General features: G+C 43.3%; 1 protein-coding gene across 5 annotated transcripts in view; it reads left to right on the top strand.

Moving 5' to 3' along the window:
* Window positions 1-24,118, top strand: part of LOC137539184 (ovochymase-2-like) — a 229,166-nt gene that overhangs the window by 23,433 nt on the left and 181,615 nt on the right. For all 5 annotated transcript variants that reach the window (XM_068261698.1, XM_068261699.1, XM_068261697.1 and 2 more), the window contains exons 5-6: window positions 2,501-2,652; window positions 23,022-23,217. In XM_068261698.1, coding sequence (XP_068117799.1) covers window positions 2,501-2,652; window positions 23,022-23,217 — 348 coding nt within the window. The remainder of the gene's footprint in view (window positions 1-2,500; window positions 2,653-23,021; window positions 23,218-24,118) is intronic.

Raw genomic sequence — 24,118 nt, 5'->3', positions numbered from 1 at the left:
GTTTGTTTCATTTCAATGAAAATTATTGATGCCAATGACCAGAAAGCTCACAAACTAGGTCATTGAGTAATTGTGTGTTAGGGTTAGAAAAAGTTGGCGGAACCAACACCAGCAAAATACATACCCGGGCAACGCCAGGCAATCAGCTAGTCCTTCATATTAACATTATATGAAAATAAGAAATATATATTGAGTTAAAGGATAGGAATAAAGTTTAGAGGCAGTTAAAGAGAGTCTGAAGCCAAATAAATTAACTCTTTTTATCTTGCTCTTGTCTTAAGCATTAAGCTCACAGCTGTTTCGCTGCATCCCCGCGGCAGAACAATGTATTTTTCCCCCCGAAATCCACGGGGCAATATTCTGCGGATCGAAGATTTCTCTTCCTGGTAGAGGCAGAGCTTTGCACTGTAGCTCTGCCTCTAATGCAGTCAATCTCCGCCGATCTCCGCCTTTAAACACACCTCTGTCTTCTTTCACTGAGAGGGGCGGGGAGAGGTGGAGGTCGGTTGAGATTGACTGCACTGGAGGCAGAGTTTACAGCACAAAGCTCTGCCTCCCCCAGGCAGCAAAATCTACGACCTGGATAGTGATGGAATTTTGCCCCGGGATTTTGGGGGGGATAAATACATTGTTCTGCCATTGGGATGCGGCGAAACAGTGGCGAGCTTAATGCTTAAGACAAGTGCAAGACAAAAAGAGGTAATTTAGTAGGCTTCAGACTTTCTTTAAACATATTTTACAGTAGAAAAAACATACTTTATATTTACATAGATCTGTGCATCAGTCCTGAAAGAGGGACAAATGAGGGACAGAGGGACTCAAGGCCGGATTTATACTTTTTGTGCCCCTAGGCCAAGCATGTTGTGGCTCCCCTAGTATGTTCAGCTGCGCCCCTCCAATTCCATATGCAGCCCCCTCTTCCATACGTTTCATCCATGTACTGTACGTTTCATCTATGTACTTTCATAAGCCTCCTCTTTCATATCTTGCAAACGTTCTTTCATTTTCAGGTGCCCCTTTGGGCTACAGCCACGCAAGGCCCAAGCCTTTGTGGCCTTTCCAGAAATCTGGCCCTGGAGGGACTGGGTTCTCAAAGAGGGACTGTCCCTCCAAAAGAGGCACAGCTGGGAGCTATGGTGACACCATGACTATAGTAGCTGCTGCAGGGCCCAGAAGCAGGTGGGAACATAGATTGTCCTTGCCCTGCCTTGTGTTTTGTTCCCATCATACTTTTCCCACTACACACTTGTACCTGATGTGTTAGTGAACTTCTGTTAATTGTGTTTCAAATGTTATAAAATGGCAGTCTTATTGTTAATGCAATATATTTGCATTACTGATGTTAACTCACAGCTGGGAATCAGACGGCAGAGCTGGTGCTGCAAAGGCATTTCCTGTCTTACCCACACAAAAAAGTCATTTTCTGTAGAGTAGTGGTGTGTGGCCTGCTCCCCTACCCAGGGTTTAACACTTATAGTATCTAGGACTGTGTTGCTGCTGCCAGGTCCGTAGTCGTGTCGCTAACTGTCGCTCAGAAGAGCTCAAACTCTAATAACTACCATAGTCATACTCTTCGGTCCCTGTCATAAACTGAGGACAATTTTGGGGCCGGACCAGTTAATGTTTCTGTGTTTTTGAGATATGGGAAGAAACCCACGCAAACACAACATACAAACTCCATGCAGATAGTGTCCTAGCCCAGACATATAATGGAGACCATAGCACTGCAAGGCAAGAAGTGATATCCACTATGCCAACATGCTGCCCAGACTGCATCACCATGCTGCCCGTTCTTAACCATTCTGGGGATGTAGATCATGCTCATCAAAAGATGTGGCATAACTTCTGACCAGGGAGTTTTGAGTAAAGCCCAGGAGGTGTAGGAGGGGTTTGCCGTTCAGCCTCCATTCTGATCTTGCTTGTGAGAGAGAGGTGTGGCACAGAGATGGGGCAGAATCAGATGTCCAGCTGCCTATAGGAGAGAGGCGTGGCAGAGAGATGGGGTGGAGTCAGCTGTCCCTGCTGCCTGTGGGAGAGAGGTGTGGCACGGGTTTGGGGTGGAGTCAGCTGTCCTACTGCCTGTGGGAGAGAGGTGTGGCACAGAGATGGGGGGGGGATTAACTGTCCTACTGCCTGTGGAAAGGTGTGGCACAGAGATGGGGTGGAGCCCATTGGAGGGAGAGATGGGGTGGAGCCCATTGGAGGGAGGATCCATGGACTGATCCCAGAGGTAGGGTGCAGATTAGCAAAATTGCGGTCCATTGTTTGTGCGTTTGTGTGTGTGTGTGTGTGTGTGTGTGTGTGTGTGTGTGTGTGTGTGTGTGTGTGTGTGTGTGTGTGTGTTTGTTTAAAGGAGGAGTATGTATAATTAGGTAAACTTAAAAGTAAAAAATCCTGGAATTGGCTGTTAAAGTACTCTCCACTAGAAAGGACCTGGAGATCAGACTGAACAATCTGTTTTACTTATAATGGTGTTTTACTCCCTACGTTTTCTTTCCAGGTGGTCCTCTTCCCAACACGCTGCATAAGGTGACATTGCCAGTCTTTGATTATCAAAAGTGTATCAGTGTGATGGATCTTTTGACTACGCAGGTAAAGTTTGACACCGTGGTGTGTGCCGGATTTCCAGATGGAGGGAAGGACGCATGCCAGGTCACTATTTTACTATTTTAAGTATATTAAGCTGAAATCTCTGCGAACATAAACTATGAAAATAGTGTAACTTTCCTGATTTTTGCAATGTGTACGTTGTTTGCATAATGTGTTACTGGCTGATTAAGGCCTCGAATCATAGAGCACTGTGCGACAAATGTAAAATGCTCAGTAAATCACTGTATTTGGTATATTAAACTTTTGTGTGCTAATTCATAAAATGTTCACAGGTGCTGTAGAAGTTCTGTAATTTACCGGCTTCAATAGACAAAAACTCTGTGCAGTGAGGGCATTACAATAGTAAGAGGCATCCTGACATCCCTTTAGATGTGCATGTTTTGCTATACTGTTTGTTATATTGCCTCTGCTACCTCTGAAGCTGTCCATTAGTCTTAACATTTTATTTATTTGCCACAGCTTAGATGAACTTCCAAGAAACTTTAAAGCAGAACTGAAGATCATTTTAAAACGAACAGTTTCACTTACCTGGGGCTTCCCCAAGCCCCCAGCAGCCATCTGTCCTGCGCCGGTCCTCCACGATCCTCCGTTCTCCCGCCGCCAGCTACTTTTGGTTTAGCTGCCGGGCAAATGCACCTGCGCGGCTCTGACCACGCGTATCCTTCTTCGCGTTCCAGTCTGCAATAACGCTATTGCAGATGGGAACGCATAGAAAAGATACACTTGGCAGGGCTGCGCAGGCCTTGACTTACAAGTCGAGTAACAAAACGGAGCGGTGTCAGGGGAATGGAGGACCGACACGGGACAGGACGGCTGCTGGGGGTTTGCAGAAGCCCCGGGCAGGTGAAACTGTTTTAAAATGATCTTCCATTCTGCTTTAAGACTTGTGCTCTCTTCTTTCATTTGATGCCTGAATCGTGGTTCTACACCAAATCGTTTTTTGTTCGATTTCAATTTAAAAATCGCGGCTGCCATCTTGGCTATGTTATAACTACCAGGTCACCTCTGTCTTAGTTAGAGAAGTGCATCACTAAATGAAGCAGGAAGTGACACGCATGGCTATTGCAAGAGGCTCCTCCAGAGGGGTCATAGCACGACTTTATTGGAAGTCATCTGTCTTAAAGGCAAGCCCATGAGAGGTGCTCGGAGTCCCTTTAAACATGCCTTGCTTAGGTAATTTCCCCACTAGTTCCTCTGCATCTTCAAACAGCAACCTAAGGGGTTAACGGCCAAACGGCGGCAGGGGAAACCTTGTTTGTTCGTAATTTCTCTGATCGCTGCCCAAGGGTAGAAAAGCTAGACCTTCAGGTAGAATCTTGCAGGTCCGATCAAAGGAACTTGCAGGAGATGGGTTGTTTCTATTGGCTCTGCTCCTGTCAGTCATAGCTTATCCCTCTCTGCTTGTGTGAGTCACGGCTGGCTTCCCACAGACTCACACAGTCTCCACTCTGGTACCGGCATACCAAAGGTGCCGGTAAGATTTCTGAACTTTACTGCATGATCTAGTCTTTATGAATTGACATTTACTGACATTTGTTGAGGTATTTACCGCACAAGCTCGGTAATTTCAACTTTTATTGCGGTAACAGCCTTATGATTTTATATTTTCCTAAGTGCTCGGTAAAGTCAGCATTTTTCAGCATTACTGAATGCGGTAATGCTTTATAATTCAAGGCCCAAGACCAAGTCGCCCAGTAAATTACGGTAACAAGCAATGTTTTTTGTATGACGCAGATATGCTATTTATGTAATGCCTGTTACATAGCCTGCCTTGCTTGAGTTAAACATCACTTGCAGTGTATGCGGATGTAAAATGTAATGGTAGTTTCTAAATCTGGGCCAAAGTCTGTCCACTGAAAAAAAAAAAAACCAGACTAGTTGTTTTCAGTAAGACTTGTGATCCAGGCCAACCAAGCATTTAAAGCGTTGGTACAGCTTCCCATTTTTCTCACACTATATGACAGCATATTTGCATTATTTAACACATAATTACTTTTTGCAATAAATATATTAAAACACCTTTCACCTCAGTCCTTTAGCTCCTAGTTAGTGATCGTTCCTCAGCACCAGGCCTGGAACTCACTAGGAGCGCTTTTCTGAGCACTTTGTGATTTGAAAAGCTCCTGCTAATGTAATGCTATAGGTTTGATCCCACTTGAGCAATGGGATTTTATGAAACTCCTCCATAGATAGCATTGCATTCGCAAGAGATTTTTCAAATCGCTAGCGCTTAGAAAAGGCTTCTAGTGGGGTTGAGCCCTTAAGGAGATTACCTGACCCTACCCAGCTCCTTACTGTGCTAAGAAAGAGATAAACTCTTTGTGGCCAGCACTGGGGCTACAGTTTTTCCCTGCTCAGTGTGTAACCAAGCATTTATTCTTTCATTCATTCCTTCCAATGTGTTTATAAAAGTAATGTGCACTTCTCATCACCCTATCCTGCTTGCAAAAAGAAACCATTTCTTACTGATATTTGTATTCAACTCTTTCAAAAATACACTGCAAAGGGTGTGGTATGAATTGCGTGTGCAGTGATCCCCAACCCTGTCCTCAAGGCTCACCAACTGGGCATGTTTTGTATAAATCTAAAAAGGTAGTTAATCAGCTTTGCTGAGACACTAATTACCCCATTTGTGCATGTTTTTGGTTTTCTGCAAAACATGTACGGTTGGTGGGCCTTGAGGACAGGTTTGGGCAACTGTTTCTTAAACCACTCCAGCAAAAAAAGTAAGCAGTTAAAATCTGACAGAGCCGACAAATTTTGTACTAGTCCATCTAGTCATGTGATATTCTCAGGTTTTTCTTTGCTTTCCGAAAGCACTTTCTGAACGGCAGTTACCAGCCAGCCTCCCTACGCTTGCACACTATTTTGGTAGTTAGACTTAGCAACTGCTGTTCAGGAAATGCTTCTAAAATCAAAGAAAACCCTGAGAATCACCCATGAGGAGATGAACTAGTCCAAAACCTGTCAGATTTTAACTGCTTACTTTTTTCGCTGGAGTGGTCCTTTAAAGGATATCCGAAGTGACATGATGAGATAAACATGTGTATGTACAGTGCCTAGCACACAAATAACTATGCTGTGTTCCTTTTTTCTTTCTCTGCCTGAAAGAGTTAAATATCAGTTGTGTAAGTGGCTGACTCAGTCCTGACTCAGACAGGAAGGGAATAGTGTGACCCTCACTGATAAGAAATTCCCCCTTTTATCTCTTTCTTGCTCTCAGAAGCCATTTTTTGCTAGGAAAGTGTTTTATAGTTGGAATTTCTCATTTCAGTGCAGGTCACACTGTAGTCACTTCCTGTCTGAGTCAGGACTGAGTCAGCCACTTACATATCTGATATTTAACTATTTCAGACAGGGAAAGAAAAAAAGGAACACAGCATAGTTATTTGTGTGCTAGGCACTGTACTTACATCTCTATCTCATCATGTCAGATGTCACTTCGGGTATCCTTTAAGCAGAAACAGGAAGATTAAACTCTGCTCAGGGTTGTGCAGCAGTACTGGCAATTGCAAGTTAAAGGGGCACTGTTGCAAATTGAATGATTTTTCCAGTAACCTCCAGGACAGGTCCACCATGAGATGACATAGGCTCCTCCCAGGAACAGGAAATGTCCAGATAGAGGACTCTATAAATTTTAATCCAACCCCTCTAACACTAGTTGACGTTTCCTGTTCCAGGGAACAAGGGTGCTCTATGTTGCTCGGCGGTCCATCAGGCCAGGTGTGCCAGGGACTTGGTTGGCGACGTATTGTGGACCTGCCTGGAGAGGATGTGGGGTCCAGTGGGAGAAAGGCTGCGGTTACCTTCTCCTAGATGCTGTCCTGGCTGCCCGGGAGGTAGTGGATACGGTAGGACGCGCGCGGCGTCCATGATTCCCCTTACTGCGGAGGCTGTTGGCACGCCGGAAGTGACGTAGAGGAACCATCCAGGCCTCCGGAGGAATGGTTGGTGGTTTGTCCTCAATGGCGGCGCTCCGATGATGTAATTCCGCCCTTACATGACATCACTTCTGGTCGCGCGGGTGAAGAGACGCCGGAAACCTGCATGGCTCGGCATTTCGTTGGGTGAGCGGAGTGGGATGGAAGCTAAGCAGGAACCAGGAAAGGTAAGATCGGTGAAAGGCTTGGGGACCTTTATGGTTTGAGCCGTACACCTTATGCCGCATCTGTACTGAGGTCTGTTATTTCAATATTCACTATCCGCATACTATTTGCCTGCTTAGCGTCTAATCTGAGGTCTGTATTAGGACTTGACATGACTATAATTTTATTTTTAGCGTCTGTCTCAGGTCTGTGTAGTTTGGGCTGTATGTTATTTCCTCTCTCTCTCTCTCTCTCTCTCTCTCTCTCTCTCTCTCTCTATCTATCTATCTATCTATCTATCTATATATATATATATATATATATATATATATATATATATATATATATATATATATATAATAAAATATGGGCCAACATATGAGTTCATTATGTATGCCAATATAGATATGTACGCTTTGTAAGGGGCATGTTCATACTTAGATATGGGATAAATAGTCCTCCTATATGTATTCATGTATATTGTATATGATCCTTTCATCAGTCCTACATTTACCTCAGTTAAGTCATTATGTATATTGTATTATTCTATACATGTACCTATTATGCTTCACTCAGGTTCAAGGAAGCTTACTTTATCACTTTCTGACGGATGTTCACCTGGGTGCCTTTTTTTACTATCTTAGGAAGACCGGTGACTCTGTCTTTTGTTATTTTTTGTTATAGGGCGCAGAGTCTACTGACCCTTCAAGGCCAAGGAGGCGGTGCCCGCTCTGTGATACAAAACTGGCCCACACTTATACTAAACAGTTTTGCCAACCCTGTTTTGTGAAGTTAATTCAGGAACAGTCAGGGGGGTTAAAAGAAGAGATTATGTCAGCAGTTAAACAGGAAATGGCTGAAACAATTAAATCATTAAGAGAAGTTTTTTTCTCTGCTAGGACTCCAGCAACAGATACAGTTAATGCTAGCACTAGTGTGGCTGTATCTGCAACTTCTATGCCTAATACGGAGGAGTCTCAGCCTGAACAGCCTGCTTAATCTAAGAATAAGAATAAATCTTCTACTAAAAGACATATTGTATCGTCTGAAGAAGAGGAAATGGAGGAAGGGGAAGAAGATAATGTTAATAATGAGTCTGATGCATCCTCAGTTAAAAGTATGGAGAGTCACTCAGACACTAAGAAAATTTCCAGGTTTAGATTCCCAGCTGATGAAACAGAACAGCTTATCTTGGCGATTAATAATACCCTAAAAATTGAGCCTAAGAAATCAGAGGAAATATCTATGCATGAGAAATTGTATCAGGGAATGAAACCGGTTGATCCTCTTACATTTCCTATACATAAGTCTACGAAAAATACTATATTAAGTCAATGGAAGTTTCCCGACAAAGTTATTCATGTCAAAAGGATTTATCAAAAGGTTCCCCTTTACTGAGGTGGATGTTAAAGCGGAATATAACCCTGCATTTCAGCTTTGCTCTAAAACATTATTTACAGCATATTCTATGCAACCAGCATTTTTTTTTTTTACTAAACCAGCGTTGGAAGGGTTACACACAGAGCTTTAAAGTTCATGGAGAGAACTGCAGACGCATCCGAAGTTTAGATAGATACATTTAAGCAAAACAAAATGTAACAAGTGAGGAATGTTACACACTCTTTGGCTGTCCTCCAACTCCTGCACAGTCAGAGAGAGTAAGTCACATTTCACAGTTGTTACATTTTGTTTTGCTTAAATGTATCTATCTAAACTTTGGATGCGGGATGCGTCTGCAGTTCTCTCCATGGAACTTTAAAGCTCTGTGTGTAACCCTTCCAATGCTGGTCTAGTAAAAAAAAAAAATGCTGGTTGCATATAATATGCTGTAAATAATGTTTTAGAGCAAAGTTGAAATGCAGGGTTATATTCCGCTTTAAAGAGAATCTGTATTGTTAAAATCGCACAAAACTAAACATACCAGTGCGTTAGGGGACATCTCCTATTACCCTCTGTCACAATTTCGCCGCTCCTCGCCGCATTAAAAGTGGTTAAAAACAGTTTTTAAAAGTTTGTTTATAAACAAACAACATGGCCACCAAAACAGGAAGTAGGTTGATGTACAATATGTCCACACAAAGAAAATACATCCATACACAAGCAGGCTGTATACAGCCTTCCTTTTTAATCTCAAGCAATCATTTGTTTGTTTCTTTCCCCCTGTGCTATCTTCCACTGAAGTGTCAGGCTGTTTCTTCCTGCAGAGGGCAGACAGCTCTGCCTGTATGTAATTCCTCAGTATGTGAAAGCCCAGCCAGCTCAGAGGACGATTTATCCAGCTTGTAAAAGATAAGAGAGAAGAGAGAAGCTGCCCTAATCTAAATAATACACAGGCAGTGTGCAGAGAGGGGCCTGGAGGGGGGAGATGCATCACAGAACCACAACACTGAAGAACTTGGCAGCCTTCCAGACACAGGCTGACAAGTCTGACAAGAGAGAGATAAGTTGATTTATTACAGAGATGGTGATAGTAGAACGTGCTGCAGTAAGCCAGAACACATTAGAATAGCTTTTGGAACTTTTTGTTCCGGAGTCTCTTTAAGACATGGGATAAATGTCCCACGCTTGATGCAGCATTTTCTCAAGTTAATAAGGACAATGAATTAGCTTTTGAAGATCTAGGATACCTAAAAGAGAATCTGTACTCTAAAATTCTTACAATAAAAAGCATACCATTCTATTCATTATGTTCTCCTGGGCCCCTCTGTGCTGTTTTTGCCACTCCCTGCTGCAATCCTGGCATGTAATTGCCAGTTTTAGGCAGTGTTTACAAACAAAAGACATGGCAAGTGATAGGCTGAGAACAGCTAAGTCTGTGACTCATACAGAGCTTGGAGAGGGTGTGTAAAGCTTTTGCCTATCATAAGCAGTGCTGCACATTCCACACATTCCAGCCTGAGGCCGACAGAGGAAAAAAGATAAGATTTATTACAGAGACTGTGCAACTAGAAAAGGCTGCAGTATGCCAGAGCACATTAGAACATGTATAGGAACTTATAGGATAGAAGAAATAAGGCTCAACATTTTGTTACAGAGTCTCTTTAAGGAGGATCCACAAGTTAAGAAGGTGGAATTTACCCTTAAGAAGGCCTGGACTTCAGCAGGGGCAAATTTTCGACCAGCGGCTGCAACAACATGTGTAGCAAGAGTATTAGCTCTATGGGTAAAGAAAGTAGAGGAGAATGTAGAGAGAGGAGCATCTAAGGAAGAAATATTGGAATCATTAGATGTGGTATCCAACGCTACTATATAACTGATGCTGCAGCCGAGAATATTAGAGTTAATGCAAGAACATCTGCATTAATTAATACAGCAAGACGTAATCTATGGATAAAAAACTGGGATGGCAGTCAAGCCTCAAAAAGAAGAGTATGTAATATACCTTTTGATGGGAAACTACTTTTTGGAGCAAAATTAGACGAAATATTAGAAAGAACTTCTAATAGAAATAAGGGCTTTCCAAATAAAAAGAAGTTTATACAAAATAAGAGGTTCTTTAGGAAGAATAGACAGGAGAACAAGGATAAACCTCAGCAGAGGAGAAAACCTTGGGCCATTAATAGAGAGGGAACGAAGAAGAATTTTCTTTTTCGAAACTCAGACAATCAAGAAAAGAAGTGACGCCAAAAAAAAAGTTGGGGGTCATCTAACAGGAGTTTATTCCCAGTGGACAAAAATAAGCAAAAACTATTTCATCCTCAATCTTGTAAATCAGGGGTACAAAATTCAATTTCAGTCCCTTCCAGGAAAAAGGTTCATTTCTACTCCTCTCCCAAAAGACAGAGAGAAAAAGCAAGTGTTACAAGACATCATAAAGGATATGGTAGAGGAGAATGTAGTCATGCCGGTTCCTCGCGATCAGTTATGCAGAGGTTTCTATTCGACAATTTTCATGGTAAAGAAACCGATGGGAACGGTCAGGTTAATCCTGAACCTAAAACCGTTAAACCCCTTTGTATCTTATCAAAGATTCAGGATGGAATTAATATTCTCTGTGAGAAACTTATTAACCCCCAACTGTATGATGACAAACATAGACTTGAGGGACGCTTACTGGCATATCCCAATAAGAGAATCATCACAAAAGTTCCTCAGGTTTGCAGTAAAAGGAAAGAAGTCAGTTCAACACTTCCAGTTCAATGTCCTACCTTTCGGAATATCATCAGCACCACGCATTTTCTCGAAGGTAATGGCGGAAGTGATAAAGTATTTCCATACAAAGGGAATTCTTGTGATTCCCTATCTAGACGATCTACTAGTAGTGGCAGACTCCTATCAACAAGCAGAGGAAGACACAAAGAAAGTACTAGATCAATTAAAGATTGTCGGGTGGATCATAAATTGGGACAAGTCAGTTCTACAACCGACGTCAAGAATTCAGTTCCCAGGAGTCCAAATAGATTCAGAAACAGAGAGAATGTACTTAAAAAAAGAAAAGATAGCACAGTTGAAGACAATAATACAGGATTGCATAAAAGATCCAAAACTGACAATAAGAGAGGTGATGAAAGTGCTGGGATTCCTAATCTCAACATCCCCAGCTATCCAGTGGGCAATGATGCACACAAGACGCCTCCAAAGTTGGATGATGGAGGTCTGGAACAAAAAGCAGGACGAATTAGAAAGACAATTAATATGTCCAGTGTTGAAGTCACTGGAGTGGTCACTGGTCAAGAATGATAAGAGATTAATCGTCAAATTACAGAGAACTAAGGGCTATAAAGGAAGCACTGATACAGGGGTTACAGTTATTAAGGGGTCACCATGTTCAAGTCAGAACAGACAACACCACAGCAGTGGCCTATATAAATTGGCAAGGATGAACAAAGTCAAAAAGACTTCTGGACCTAGCGATGGAGATACTAATAATAGCAGAAAAAAACTTCCTGTCATTGTCTGAAAGGATCTCTGAACAGTATGGCAGACGTTCTAAGCAGACACAGACTGTCGAATTCAGAGATCGAAATATCAAACAAGGTGTTCAAGAGTCTAGTCAAAAACCCTCGGTTAGACATGTTCGCAAACAAACAAAACACAAAGTGCAGGAGGTTTTACTCCTTGAATCCAAAGGAGGGAGCGGAAGCAGTGGATGCACTCAGTCAGAAGTGGACATTCGAAAAAGTATATGCGTTTCCACCAATACAACTAATCGCTCGGGTATTACAGAAATTGATGCAGACAAGGGCAACAGTAATCATGATAGTTCCAGATTGGCCAGGAAGAAGCTGGTATCCAATTCTCCTAAAGATGAGGCTGGAGGGTCCAGTGAGACTTCCTCACAAAGATGTTCTATCACAGGTATCAGGAAGAAGTGTAAACTCCATACCTAATCTAAACCTGTCTGCCTGGCTTCTGAGAGGTCTCCTCTAAGGAAGAAAGGAGTTTCAGAAAGGGTTATCAGTACATTACTGGAGTGCAGAAATAAAGTGACGAGAAAAATATATTTAAAATACTGAAAGACGTTTAATATGTGGCAAGAAGAGTCAGGAGTTTTAGGTGAATTAATGCCTACAGTATTAGAATTTCTACAGGATGGTGTAGAAAAGAGTATTGCTCTGAGTACTTTGAAAGTACAGGTGGCGGCAATATCTACCTTTCTGGATGTATGGTTAGCAAGGGACCCCCTTATCATTCAGTTCTTCAAATCTGTTTCAAAATTTTTATTAGATTTTTCAGATACAATTTTAAATGGACTGTACACACAATGTGCATGAGTAACAATAGAGGGGGGTTAAACATTTCAACAAAAATGTTCAGAGCCTGGTGGTACTGTGCCAAAGGCAATTCACACCAAGATGATGTAATAGTGTTTGACACGCTCCGTTTGAAAGAGATACTTGAATCATCCCCTCTTAGGCCTCAATTCACGGAGCATTATCAAACGTTTATCAAACACTTTATCAAATGTTTGATAATTTACCTCATGGGTAAAATCTCACTAAGGTGTTATATATTTGTCAAACGTTTTATCGGTAAAACATTCGATAACTATATAACACCTTAGTGAAATTAAAATGAGATTTTACCCATGAGGTAAATTATCAAACGTTTGATAAAGTGTTTGATAAACGGTTGATAATGCTCCGTGAATTGAGGCCTTAGTCTTAAAGGCCGAGGCCTTTAAAAGGGAGTCCAAAGAACAACCTATCAACTCACTAGGAGTTGCTACTAGAAGAGCACTTCATCAAGAGAAGTGTAGAAAGAAAGGAGGGATAGAAAAATAGAGAAAAAGAAAGAAAGGTAGGGAAAGGAAAGAGAAAGGAAAGCAAGGTGAGTATCCCCGGAGTACCTTCACAGAGACTAAAAATAAATTTGATCTAGAGCCATGACCTCAAACTGGGCCTATAAATGAGATCCAAGGGTCCCAGATTTTGTGGAACTTGATGTTTCTGTCCTACAGTACACTTGCCATCTGCTCTTGTATCATAAAGGTCGAGACCCTCTGTTTTACCTCCTCAAAAGAGACAAATTGCGATCTCCAGGCTTTAGCTATTGTTTGGTTCGCTGCCACAAAGATGTAATGAATAAGAGTTTTGATGTTTCATGAGAGAGTCTATTTTAAAATGTAGTAAGGCTGACCAGGGGTCCTTCACTACCCTCTTGCCCGTCAGTGACTGAATCAGCCTATATATTCTGCCCCAGAATCTGGACAGCATGGCACATGTCCAAAAAGTATGGAGCATGTCGCCTTTAGTATTACAGCCACGAAAGCATTGGCCAGAGCTTGTTTCTGGTAGGTGCGATAGTCTGGCTGGAACCCAGTACCACCTCATAAGTACTTTATAGGCCGACTCAGTCACCGCCAGATTAAGGGAAAGATTAGGTATTACTCTCCAGGTCTCCTCCCATTCCTCCTGTGTTTTGCTGCTTTTCAGGTCGGACTCCCATCTAGACCTATACCCATGGTGGAAAGAGGAAGGTGGTTAATTTAAATGTGTATAAAAGACAGAGATTATACCTCTGGCGAAAGGTTCAATTGAACAGAAGTGTTCAAATCGCATTAGAGTTATTGGAAATTGAACTTGCCCTGGGAAAAAAGAGCGCAGCCAATGTCTAAGTTGTAAATAACGAAATTTCTCAGCTAGTGGAATTTGGTATTTATCGTTTAGATCATTCCAGAATAGAATGCCTGAGTTGCCTAACAGGAATTTAATCTGTTCAATGCCTTTCTCTCTCCACCATTTAAAACTATGTGGATTATCATAGCCGGGTTTAAACATTGGGTTGTTGATAAAAGATAGCAGGGGTAGTGTAGGAGATAATAAGTTCTTAGAGTAACGGATGGAATCCCATATGTGTAGGTAATGTTGCAGGACTACACTTAACCTCTGTGGGTGAAGAGCTTTTGTAATCCAAATGGGAGTCTGAACCGATTGAGGGGAAGCTTCCGGAATATCGAACAGAGACCAGAGTGGCATCTTTGGGCCCTTCTATAAATCTATAAGATGGACTAAGTGGGCAGCTTGATAGTAGTTTCTTAAATTTGGAACTCCCAGGCCCCCATTTCGTTTGTGGGCGTACATTGTCACTCTTGGGACCCGGGGGCGCATGTCTTTCCATATAAATTTTAAAAGTTTATTCTGCAGCATCCTAAGGAAGTGAGGAGGAATATAGACTGGTAACATTCTAAAATGATAAAGCACTTTAGGTAAAAGTGTCATCTTGATCGAATTTATGCGACCCAGCCATGATAGATTGTATGCTGACCATTGAGATAGGATCTGTGTGATTAATTTGTTTAATGCATAATAATTATGTCGAAAGAGGGTTTGATAAGAAGGGGTTAAATTAATACCCAGATACTCTAGAGAGGTCTCAGACCAAGAAAAGGGGTATTGGGCCTGAATAGTTTGACAAATCTGTCGAGGCAGGTTAATGTTGAGGGCTTTTGATTTGTTTGTATTGATTTGAAGGCCAGATAGTCGAGAAAATTTAGATAGTAAAGCAAATAACTGTGGGATGGAGGATTCAGGTTGAGTGAGAAAAAGTAATAAATCATCTGCGAATAGATTTAATTTATGCTGAATTCCAGCCAGCTCCACTCCACATATTCTATGTTCTTGTCTGATAGCTGATGCTAGCGGTTCCATGGCCAGTATAAATAATATAGGTGAGAGGGGACACCCCTGACGAGTGCCTCTATTGATTTGGAATAGAGGGGACGAGTAGCCTGCGTAGTAGACACTGGCTGTTGGTTTGGAGTAAAGTACCTTAATCCAGGTTATGAAAGACTCCCCCAGCCCCCATCTGGCTAAGACCTGAAATAAGTAGTCCCAGGACACCGTATCGAAGGCCTTATATATGTCTAATGATAGACATAAGCCCGGAATTTTCCTTTTGTTTAACAGTTCTATAATTTGAATTGCTCTCAAAGTTGCGTCTGAGGCAGGGCCGGATTTGTACTTCCAAGTGCCCTAGGCCAGCTGACACCAACAGCCCCTCCCCCCCCCCCCCCTATCAAATTCTCTCCAACCCTCTGAGTAGCAATAACTGGTTTGAATGAGCTCCCCTCCATTTTGCTGCTCTGCCCCTCATTTGGCAAAGAAGCAGTGCATGCCCAAAGCATTCCCGGCCTCCGCTGCTGTGCACATCTGAGTGCTAAATTGCAAGGAGCACGAGTAGCCAGAGCATGTGCTGCTTCTTTGTCCTCTGTGTGACTGGCTACAGACAGTCAGAGCCACAAACAGGTGACAGGGCAGCACTATTGAAAGAAGCTCATCCAAAACAGAGAACATGTGAGTAGAAGATCTAAAACTACACATGCTGACATAGATGTGCTTTAAACAGTGACAATATAGTACTTAGGGCTAGGCAAGGAAGGACAGATGAGTCAGTAGGAAGTTTTGAAGTTATAAAACAGAATGATAACATTTATTAGCTAACTGTAAATAAAAAAGTGAGCCTTTGGCTTCTTCAGACTTTGTATATGTTTGTAGACTTTATACTAACAAGATGTTAGAGCATACAACTATATATACACATTCAGCATCAGAAGGAGATGTATAGTTTGTTTTGCAAATATAAATAAATGTAATACAATTGCCATCCTGTTTCACTGATAGCTAGCAAAGTACAATGCTCTTCTAAAATGAGCCAGGAAAGAGTTAAGCTGTAGCAAAGAGAATGCTGTGGTCATTCCCTAGGAAAAAACAAACAAATCATAAATTCAACAGGTCACAGGTCTTTAAGAGCTGACCAGACCAGTAATAAATCTGACAGAGCAGAGAGAGAAGATTCCTGTTTGTGATTCTGAATTTGTGCATGAAAAAAACTTACAGAACTCAAGAGTTCTGCTACTAAACCCAGGCTGGCACTTCTCACAGCAGCTTGTATGTCCCCACCATCATACATACAACATAATCATCCGGTGACAACACATACTGACTGTCCTCAAACACACTCTACACAAGTGAGAGAGATGCAGGGATCTCCGGAATTCAGGCAGACCAGAGCAAAGCAGGGGAGATGATTTACTTTGACATGTGACCTCTTATCTCTCAAAGTCCAGCGCCCTGCTAATTTTTATTGCCCTAGGCCTTGACCTTGGTGGCCTTCCCAGAAATCCGGCCCTGGTCTGAGGCCTGCCGGCCTGGGACGAAGCCCACCTGTTCTTTGTGTATTATATCGGCCAAAAAGCAATTGAATCTTGTAGTTAATATTTTAGTCAGGAGTTTATTATCTATATTTAATAAAGAAATTGGTTGAAAATTGACATGGATCTAACGGCTCAAGGTCTGACTTAGGGAGCATGGCAATATCTGCTTGAAGTGAGCTAACATGAGGTGTATTACCCCGTCTGTAGGCATTGAAGAGAGACACCAGAAGAGGGGACAAGACAGCTGCATATTTTTTATAAAATAGGCCAATGAACCCGTCAGGCCCAGGAGTTTTTGCAGTTTTTAGAGTTTTGATTGCAAGAAGCACTTCCTCTAAAGTGAGGTCTCTGTTCAATAGGGAGACCATTTCAGGGGAAGTTTGCGAAAGGGAGATAGAATTCAAGAAATCTTCTATTTCTGAATTATTATTTGTTTGGGGTTGACTATATAGTTTGACAAGAAAATCGTGGAGGCTAGATACAATCTTGGCAGGATCTGAAGAGACCCTACCCTGAGAAAGTCTGACCGACAGTGTAGGGGGCTTGTATATCCTGTGTAAGTTTATTTGCTAATAAAGTATGTGGCTTATTGTTCCATCTATAATATTTATTTCTCTGCTAGCGTAGCTGTTTTTCTGCCTGGTCTGAGAGTTTTAGGTCGAGCTGAGTGCGGATTGTATCTCTAGCCCGCTTAAGGGCTGCTGTAGGGTTAGCCTTCCATTCAGCTTCTGCCAGTTCTAATTTAATGGTTAGGTCTGCTATATCTTTTTGCTTTTGTTTTTTTCTTAAATGAGGCCAAGCCTATAATGCGTCCTCTGATGGTAGCTTTCATTGCCTCCCACAGAGTTATTGGAGATGTAACAGACTCACCATTTAGTTCAATGTATTCAGATATGTATTCGTGGATTTTTTCTAAGGCGGACTGATCTGACAGGAGGGAGTCATTCATGCGCCATTTAAAGCTATTCTTTCTAGGAATTAGAGAAGTCAGGTGTACTGAAAGGGGACTGTGATCCGACCAAGGAACCGCCAGGATTTTAGCCTTTGAGACGTCTGGAATCGAATGTTGATGAAGGAATAGGTGATCAATGCGGCAGAAGCTGCCATGAGGGTTGGAGTAGAACGTAAAGTTCCTGTGTAGTTGGGTTTAATTCTCGCCACACATCAATGAGGTTTTGGGCTCGGAATAGAGCCTGAACTGCGTTAGGACGTGGAATACCTGGGGGTAGGGACTGAGAAGATTGGGCCAAGGGGCGAGATCTGTCTAGGCTTTCATTAAGCACTGAGTTAGTGTCTCCGCATTATATTAATGTGCCCTCTCGATGACTATTGATTATTTGCAACAAGTGTGATAAAAATCTTTCTTGGAAAGGATTTGGTGCGTAGTAGGAAACCAGTGTTACCTTTACATCATGTAGAAGTCCCACTAGCAGCACATATCTACCTGTTGGGTCCAGAATTTGAGTCAGGTATTTAAAGGGTAGGCCTCTACGAAAGGCAATTGTAACTCCCCTCACTTTCTCCCGAGCTGCAGAATGAAAAGCCATTGGATAATGGTTATTTAGATAGGAGGGGTGAGAGGAGACCGGAAATCTTGTCCCTTGGAGACAGACTACATCAGCTTTGCATGATTTGTAATAGCGAAATGCTTGAGATCTTTTTTGTGCCACATTAAAACCTTGGACATTATGTGAGATGATGGTTAAGCCATCATGTGTAGAGATAGCAGCCATTGAAGGAATCGTAGTAAACATCTGCAATAGGCACTAGAATTAAAATGAAATCTGAAGTTCCGGGGATTAAGTGTGAGAGAATTAAAGAAAAGAGGGAGAGATATAGGAAGAGCAGAGAAGAAAGAAAGAAAGACATAGACAGAAGCAGAGACATAAAGGCGCGTCCCTCTGGAAGGAGGCCAAACAGAGGGAAGGAAAGCCTACATCAAATTTGGCCGTTCCCGTATTCTAAGAGCACGGGAGGAACCAATAGCGTTCCCAGTAAAGTCCGGGAACAACACCATCAATATGGCGGGGGGAACAATGGTCCCCTCCAGCCGCATAGTTTGCATTAAGTGTTAAACTATAAACTACTATCGCCCACCGCAGAAGAGGGTGGGGAACATAAACATAATAATAAACCCGCACAGTTTTGCTTAGCAGTAAAAGATCAAATCTAGGGATGATAGAACCTAAATATAACATAATTCGCATCGGTCAGGTGAATAAAGTTAGATGCTTTAAAAGAAGTAGGACCAAGGCATACATGTAATCGGATAAGTAGAACACTGTCGCTCCATTCCTAAACATGGAGATGAGATTTCGCCAGGAAAGTCAAAAAATAAAAGTTCAGCCAGGATCTGAAAATCTTGATGATTGCTGAGAATTTCCATTACGTCTTGAAGCAGTACACCGAGGCTTTACTGTCTCCCACAACAGCGCAGAGCTTGCGGATTGTTGGCTACGGGCAGGGGAGCCCGCCGGGAGACATAGCTTAAGTAATTCAAATTTTTGTTGTGCTTCTTCTGGTGTAGACACAATTACTTGCTTGCTGTTGTGGGTAAAAATCAGTTTAAAGGGGAACCCCCATTTATATTTTATGCCTTTAGCATTAAGGATCAGGAGAAAAGGTTTCATGGCCCGGCGCCGCTGCACAGTAGCAGGCGCCAGATCTGTGAAAAGTTGGTAGTCACAACCTTGAAACGATAAGTCGCCTTTCTCCCTGGCCACACGTAGCAGGGCTTCTTTTGTGTTATAGAAGGTGGGTTTTACTATAATGTCATGTGGAGGGCCGTTCGGTTTAATCGGAGTGAGGGCCCTATGTATCCGGTCAAATTCCAGCCGGTCAATAGGGAGAGATGGGGAATAAAGCAGTGATAGTTGAATTCAGGTCTGTGACTGTCTCAGGGACTCCCCGAATTCTCAGATTCCCCCTCCTGGCTCTATTCTCAAAATCTTCCATTTTATGCTGGGAAGAACTTATATTAGTTTGTACGATTCCAATTTCTTTTTCAATGGCTTCTAGGACCACAGTGGTTTTATCCATGCGGCTCTCTAGGTTGTTTATGCAGACCCCGAGATCTCTGATCTCCTTTTTGAGCTGGGTTGTAATATGGGTGGAGGCTTCTTCAAGCCTGGGTTGCAGTATAGCTTCAAACTGCTCGAGCAGTGCCTGGTCACCAGTACTGCTTTTTTTGTACCTTTTGGTGGCTGCGTGGATTGCTGCCTGCTCCTGGTCGCCGGTGTGCCAGTGGAGATAGAGCTGTCTTCTGATCTCGGGGCCGGGGAGCTGCCGCGCTGACTCTGTCCGGGCGCCATCTTGGGCCTTGCTGGTGGCGGCAGGGCCGATTGAGCTGGGGTCTCAGCGCTCTGGATGAGCTGGCTGAAAAGGTCCGCCTGTGTCCCTGGGCTATTGGAGGATACTGCCGGGTGTTTTTGGGAGCCAAATGGCTTCTGCAGTGGGCGTGCTAGCGACTAATGCGGCTGGAGGCTGCGGAGCAGGTTCAGAACGCGTCCATCTTCCTCAGCCGCTGGCCACGCCCCCCCAGTTCTTCAAATCTATAGAGAGGAAGAAACCTATAGTCAATAGGAACGTTCCCAGTTGGGGTTTATCTTTAGTGCTGAAGATTTGAAAAGCAGACCATTTTGAACCAATATCAGAGATTTCTTTAACCTGCCTGGCGTTCTTATTCCCCGGCCGCGGGAACGTTTTTTGCACATTTTTTATCATGTAGCTAGCCTAGCGCTAGCTACATGATTCCCCCTCCCTGCGGCATCCCTCCCTGCCCTCCGATCGCCGCCGGCGCAATGGCTCGTCCAGAAACTCCCGTTCTGAATGGGATTTCCTTGAGGGCTTCCCCCGTCGCCATGACGACGAACGTCGTGATGTCTTCGATGTCAGTGACGTCGTGACATCACAGGGAGACCCGATCCACCCCTCAGCGCTGCCTGGCACTGATTGGCCAGGCAGCGCACAGGGTCTCAGCTGGGGGGGCTCTGTATCGCGGCGGGTAGCGGCGGCGATCGGGTAAGGCACGCAGCAAGCAAAGTGCTTGCTGCGTGTTTAAAAAAAGTTATTCAAATTGGCCCAGCGGGGCCAGAGCGGTGACCTCCGGCGTCTCTGGACGAGCCTAGCTCGTCTAGAACGCTAGGGAGGTTAAAACTACTTACAATGAAGATTATTTTTCTAATAGCCATTACTTCAGCTAGACGTGTGAGCGAACTAGAGGCTTTATGTTGCGATAAACCTTTTTGCCTTATATTCAAGGATAAAGTGATATTGAAAACTTGTGAGGTGTTCCTTCCTAAAGTGGCCACAACTTTCCACAGATGGCAGGAGATTGTGTTACCCTCTTTTAATGAAGAGCCATGTTTGGATGTCAGAAGATGTCTTATATCCTATTTAGACTGAGTAGCAGAGTTTAGAAAATCAAGTTTATCAACACTTCAGGGGCTACAACAGGCATGAAAATGTCAAAAACAACAATAGCCAAGTGGATAAAATTATGTATAGAGGAAGCCTATAAACTTACAGGAGCTACTCTATCAGATACAGTTAGGGCTCATTCAACTAGGGCAGCTGCCACTTCATGGGCTTACAGAGCGGGTGCTACGCCAGAAGAGATTTGCAGAGCAGCTACGTGGACAAGTCTCGGCACCTTCTCAAGGCACTACAGGGTGAATCTGATGTCTGCAAGATGACAATCATTTGGGGAAAAAAGTTCTGCAGGCAGTCGGCCCACCCTAAAATTGGTAAGATTCTTGCTCATCTTCTAATGGTGGACCTGTCCTGGTGGTTACTGGAAAAACCAGTGTTAGTTACCTGGTAACATCCTTTTTAGTAACCTCCAGGACAGGTCCGTAACCCACCCTAATAAGGGTATATATATTTCTTTATATTGTTATATTATGTATGACACCTCTTTAATGTTTAACAGCTCTTGTAGTTGACTGGTGTTAGGGGGGTTGGATTAAAATTTATAGAGTACTCTGTCTGGACGTTCCTGGGAGGAGCCTATGTAGTCTCATGGTGGACCTGTCCTGGAGGTTACTAAAAAGGATGTTACCAGGTAACACTGATTTTCAGTTGATTAAATATATAATGTGTGTACGACATTGGCAGACAAGTTACTGGCTGCCAGCTGTGGGGGGCAACTGTAACAGCTGGAGTTGGGGCTGGCATTTTTTCAAACCCCTTCCTCGTGAGGCAGAGGTAGGAAACTTAGCATGTTTCTACCTCGTACAGCTTTCTTGTGCTGCGGTGAAGGCTCTGTGCCCAGCTACACTGATCCCTACTGACTCACAGATGTTGGACATTTTATGTAGTCCTTTGCTCTGGCGACTGTACTGCGCAAGTTCCAAGTCTGTGTGAGAGAGAGGAGGCAGTACAGAGCAGGCACAAGTATATATTGATGTAGCTGTGCCCTTCTTTCTGTAAAAAAGCACTCCAAGGACAACTGAAGTGAGAGGCCTATGGAGGCTGCCATATTTATTTCCTTCTAAGTAATACTAGTTGCCTGGCTGTCCTGCTGATCCTCTGCCGCTAATACTTTTAGCCACAGACCCTGAACAAGCATGAAGAAGATCAGGTGTTTCTGACTTTGTCAGATCTGACTGGATTAACTGCATGCTTGTTTCTGGCGTGATTCAAACACTACTCCAGCCAATGACTGCCGGGCAGCTGGTATTGTTTAAAAGGAAATAAATATGGTAGCCTCCTTATACCTCTCACTACAGTTGTCTTTTCAGTGTATTCTACATGCAGCCACGTCAGTAACTTGTCTGCTGACATTGTGCCTGCTCTTGCTGAAAGTCAAAGTTACTTTTGACCCTCCCATTTTAACTTTGTTAAAACGTACTCCTTTTGCACATGATTTATCTAACTAACTGAAACTCACTCAATTCACAGTAGTGCTCCTTTAAAGGGAAAAACAAACAAACAAAGAATTGAACTTACCTAGGGCTTCTACCAGCCCCCTGCTGTCGCCCTGTGCCCGCGCTGTTACTAAGTGTCCCTCCAGTCCACCGCAGCGACCTTCTTCCGGCCAAATGGTGAGTCGATAGGCCGCTGCACATGCTCGAGCATGGGGCGCATGCTCGAGCAGGGGGCGCATGTCCTGAAAGAGCTTCGAGATGTAACCAATCCGAAACAGTCTGTATGCCTGTTGGATTATTATGGCTCTGTACAAATAACAAGCTGACACATCATTGCATTCCAGCGGTTATGGAGGTGTGGCTAGTAGCTTCCAAGGACAAGAATGGTTGATTTGCATTATTCAACAATGACGCACTGGGAGACATCTTGGAGGTCACTCCAACCTGAATTATCTCAAATACTTTGTTTTAAGAAAGCAAACTTTTGTTTTCCTAAACTGAGAAGGACATGGATTTTTCCTTTTAATACTAGCCTGACTCTCCTGCTGATCCTGTGTCTCTAATGCATTCAGCCACAGCCCCTCAACAAGCATGCAGATCAGGTGCTCTGACTGAAGTCCGACTGCATTAGCTGCATGCTTGTTTCAGGTGTGTGATTCAACCACTGCTGCAGCCAAAGAGAACAGCAGGACTGCCAGGCAACTGGTATTGTTTAAAATGAAATCTCCATATCCCTCTCAGTTAAGGTTCCCTTTAATATGTTTTGCCCTTTACATACACCTGTTTATCTCATCATGTCACATGTTGCCTCAGGTACACTTTAAATGATTGAAATCTAGGATTTTATGTTTCTTTGTGTTACAGGGTGACTCTGGGGGTCCATATCTGTGCCAGCGTCATCATGGAGGATGGGTTCTGGTTGGTGTCACCTCCTGGGGCATGGGGTGTGCCCGTCCGTGGAAAAATAACTGGATGTTGCCTCCAAACCAAAAAGGGTCCCCAGGGATTTTTACGGACATTAAGAGACTTCATGAATGGGTCTTCGCACAACTTGATTATGGTAACTGCTATTTTGTTTTACTAAATATCTCAAGAGTATAACCTGGGTTTTTATACTAATATGTAGATGCTATCATTGTAGGACTTAAAAACTGTCGGGCGTAAAATCAAAAATCAATTCTTTATTTTTATCTGGTAAACAAGTAATGAGGATGCTAATCAGGCAATCCAAAAGTTAAAATCACTATTACTTTTCTTGTTGATAAATGATCATTCCCCAGTTTACCTGACTCTTATTTGGTACACAAAAGAGAAGTTGCAGGGCATGCTGGGTTGTCTTTTTTTTGCTTCTCTACTTCCCCTCAGACTTAACTACCGTATTTTTCGGATCGTAAGACGCACTTTTCCTCCCCCAAACATGGGGGGGAAAAGTCACTGCGTCTTATGGTCCAGATGCTAGATTCCAGGTAGAATTCCCCGCACTGTAATTCAATTTCCTGGCGCCCCTATGTGTCCCCGCGGCAATTACCTTTTGTGTAATGTCTCTGCCAGTGTCCCCGCAGTAGTTTCATTACTTTACATGTGCCCCCTCTATCCCCCGTGTCTTCAGTTGTTCCCCTCTCTCTTCTTATGTTCCTGCCTGTGTCCCCGGGCAATTACCTCTAAGGGGTCGCGTTTCCAAGTGTAATCTTGTGCCCGCGATGTGAATCGGCAAGCCGGCGGGTGGTCCACGCGTGCAGCCGATCCTCTCTCGCCCTTCACTTCCGCACTGTACCGTCATTTAGTGGTAAGCCCCAGCCTGCACAGCGCCCACCACATCCACGGGGACAGAGGCCAGAGGGGGACGAGTCAGCGGGCTACGAGCGGTCACAAGATTACACTTGGAAACGCGACCCCTTAGAGGTAATTGCCCGGGGACACAGGCAGGAACATAAGAAGACACAGGGCACAACTGAAGACAC

This window comes from Hyperolius riggenbachi, chromosome 11 (assembly GCF_040937935.1).
Source record: "Hyperolius riggenbachi isolate aHypRig1 chromosome 11, aHypRig1.pri, whole genome shotgun sequence".
Lineage (NCBI taxonomy): Eukaryota > Metazoa > Chordata > Amphibia > Anura > Hyperoliidae > Hyperolius > Hyperolius riggenbachi.
Note: the sequence above shows the minus strand (reverse complement) of the source record. Positions and strands in the feature narration are given on the sequence as shown.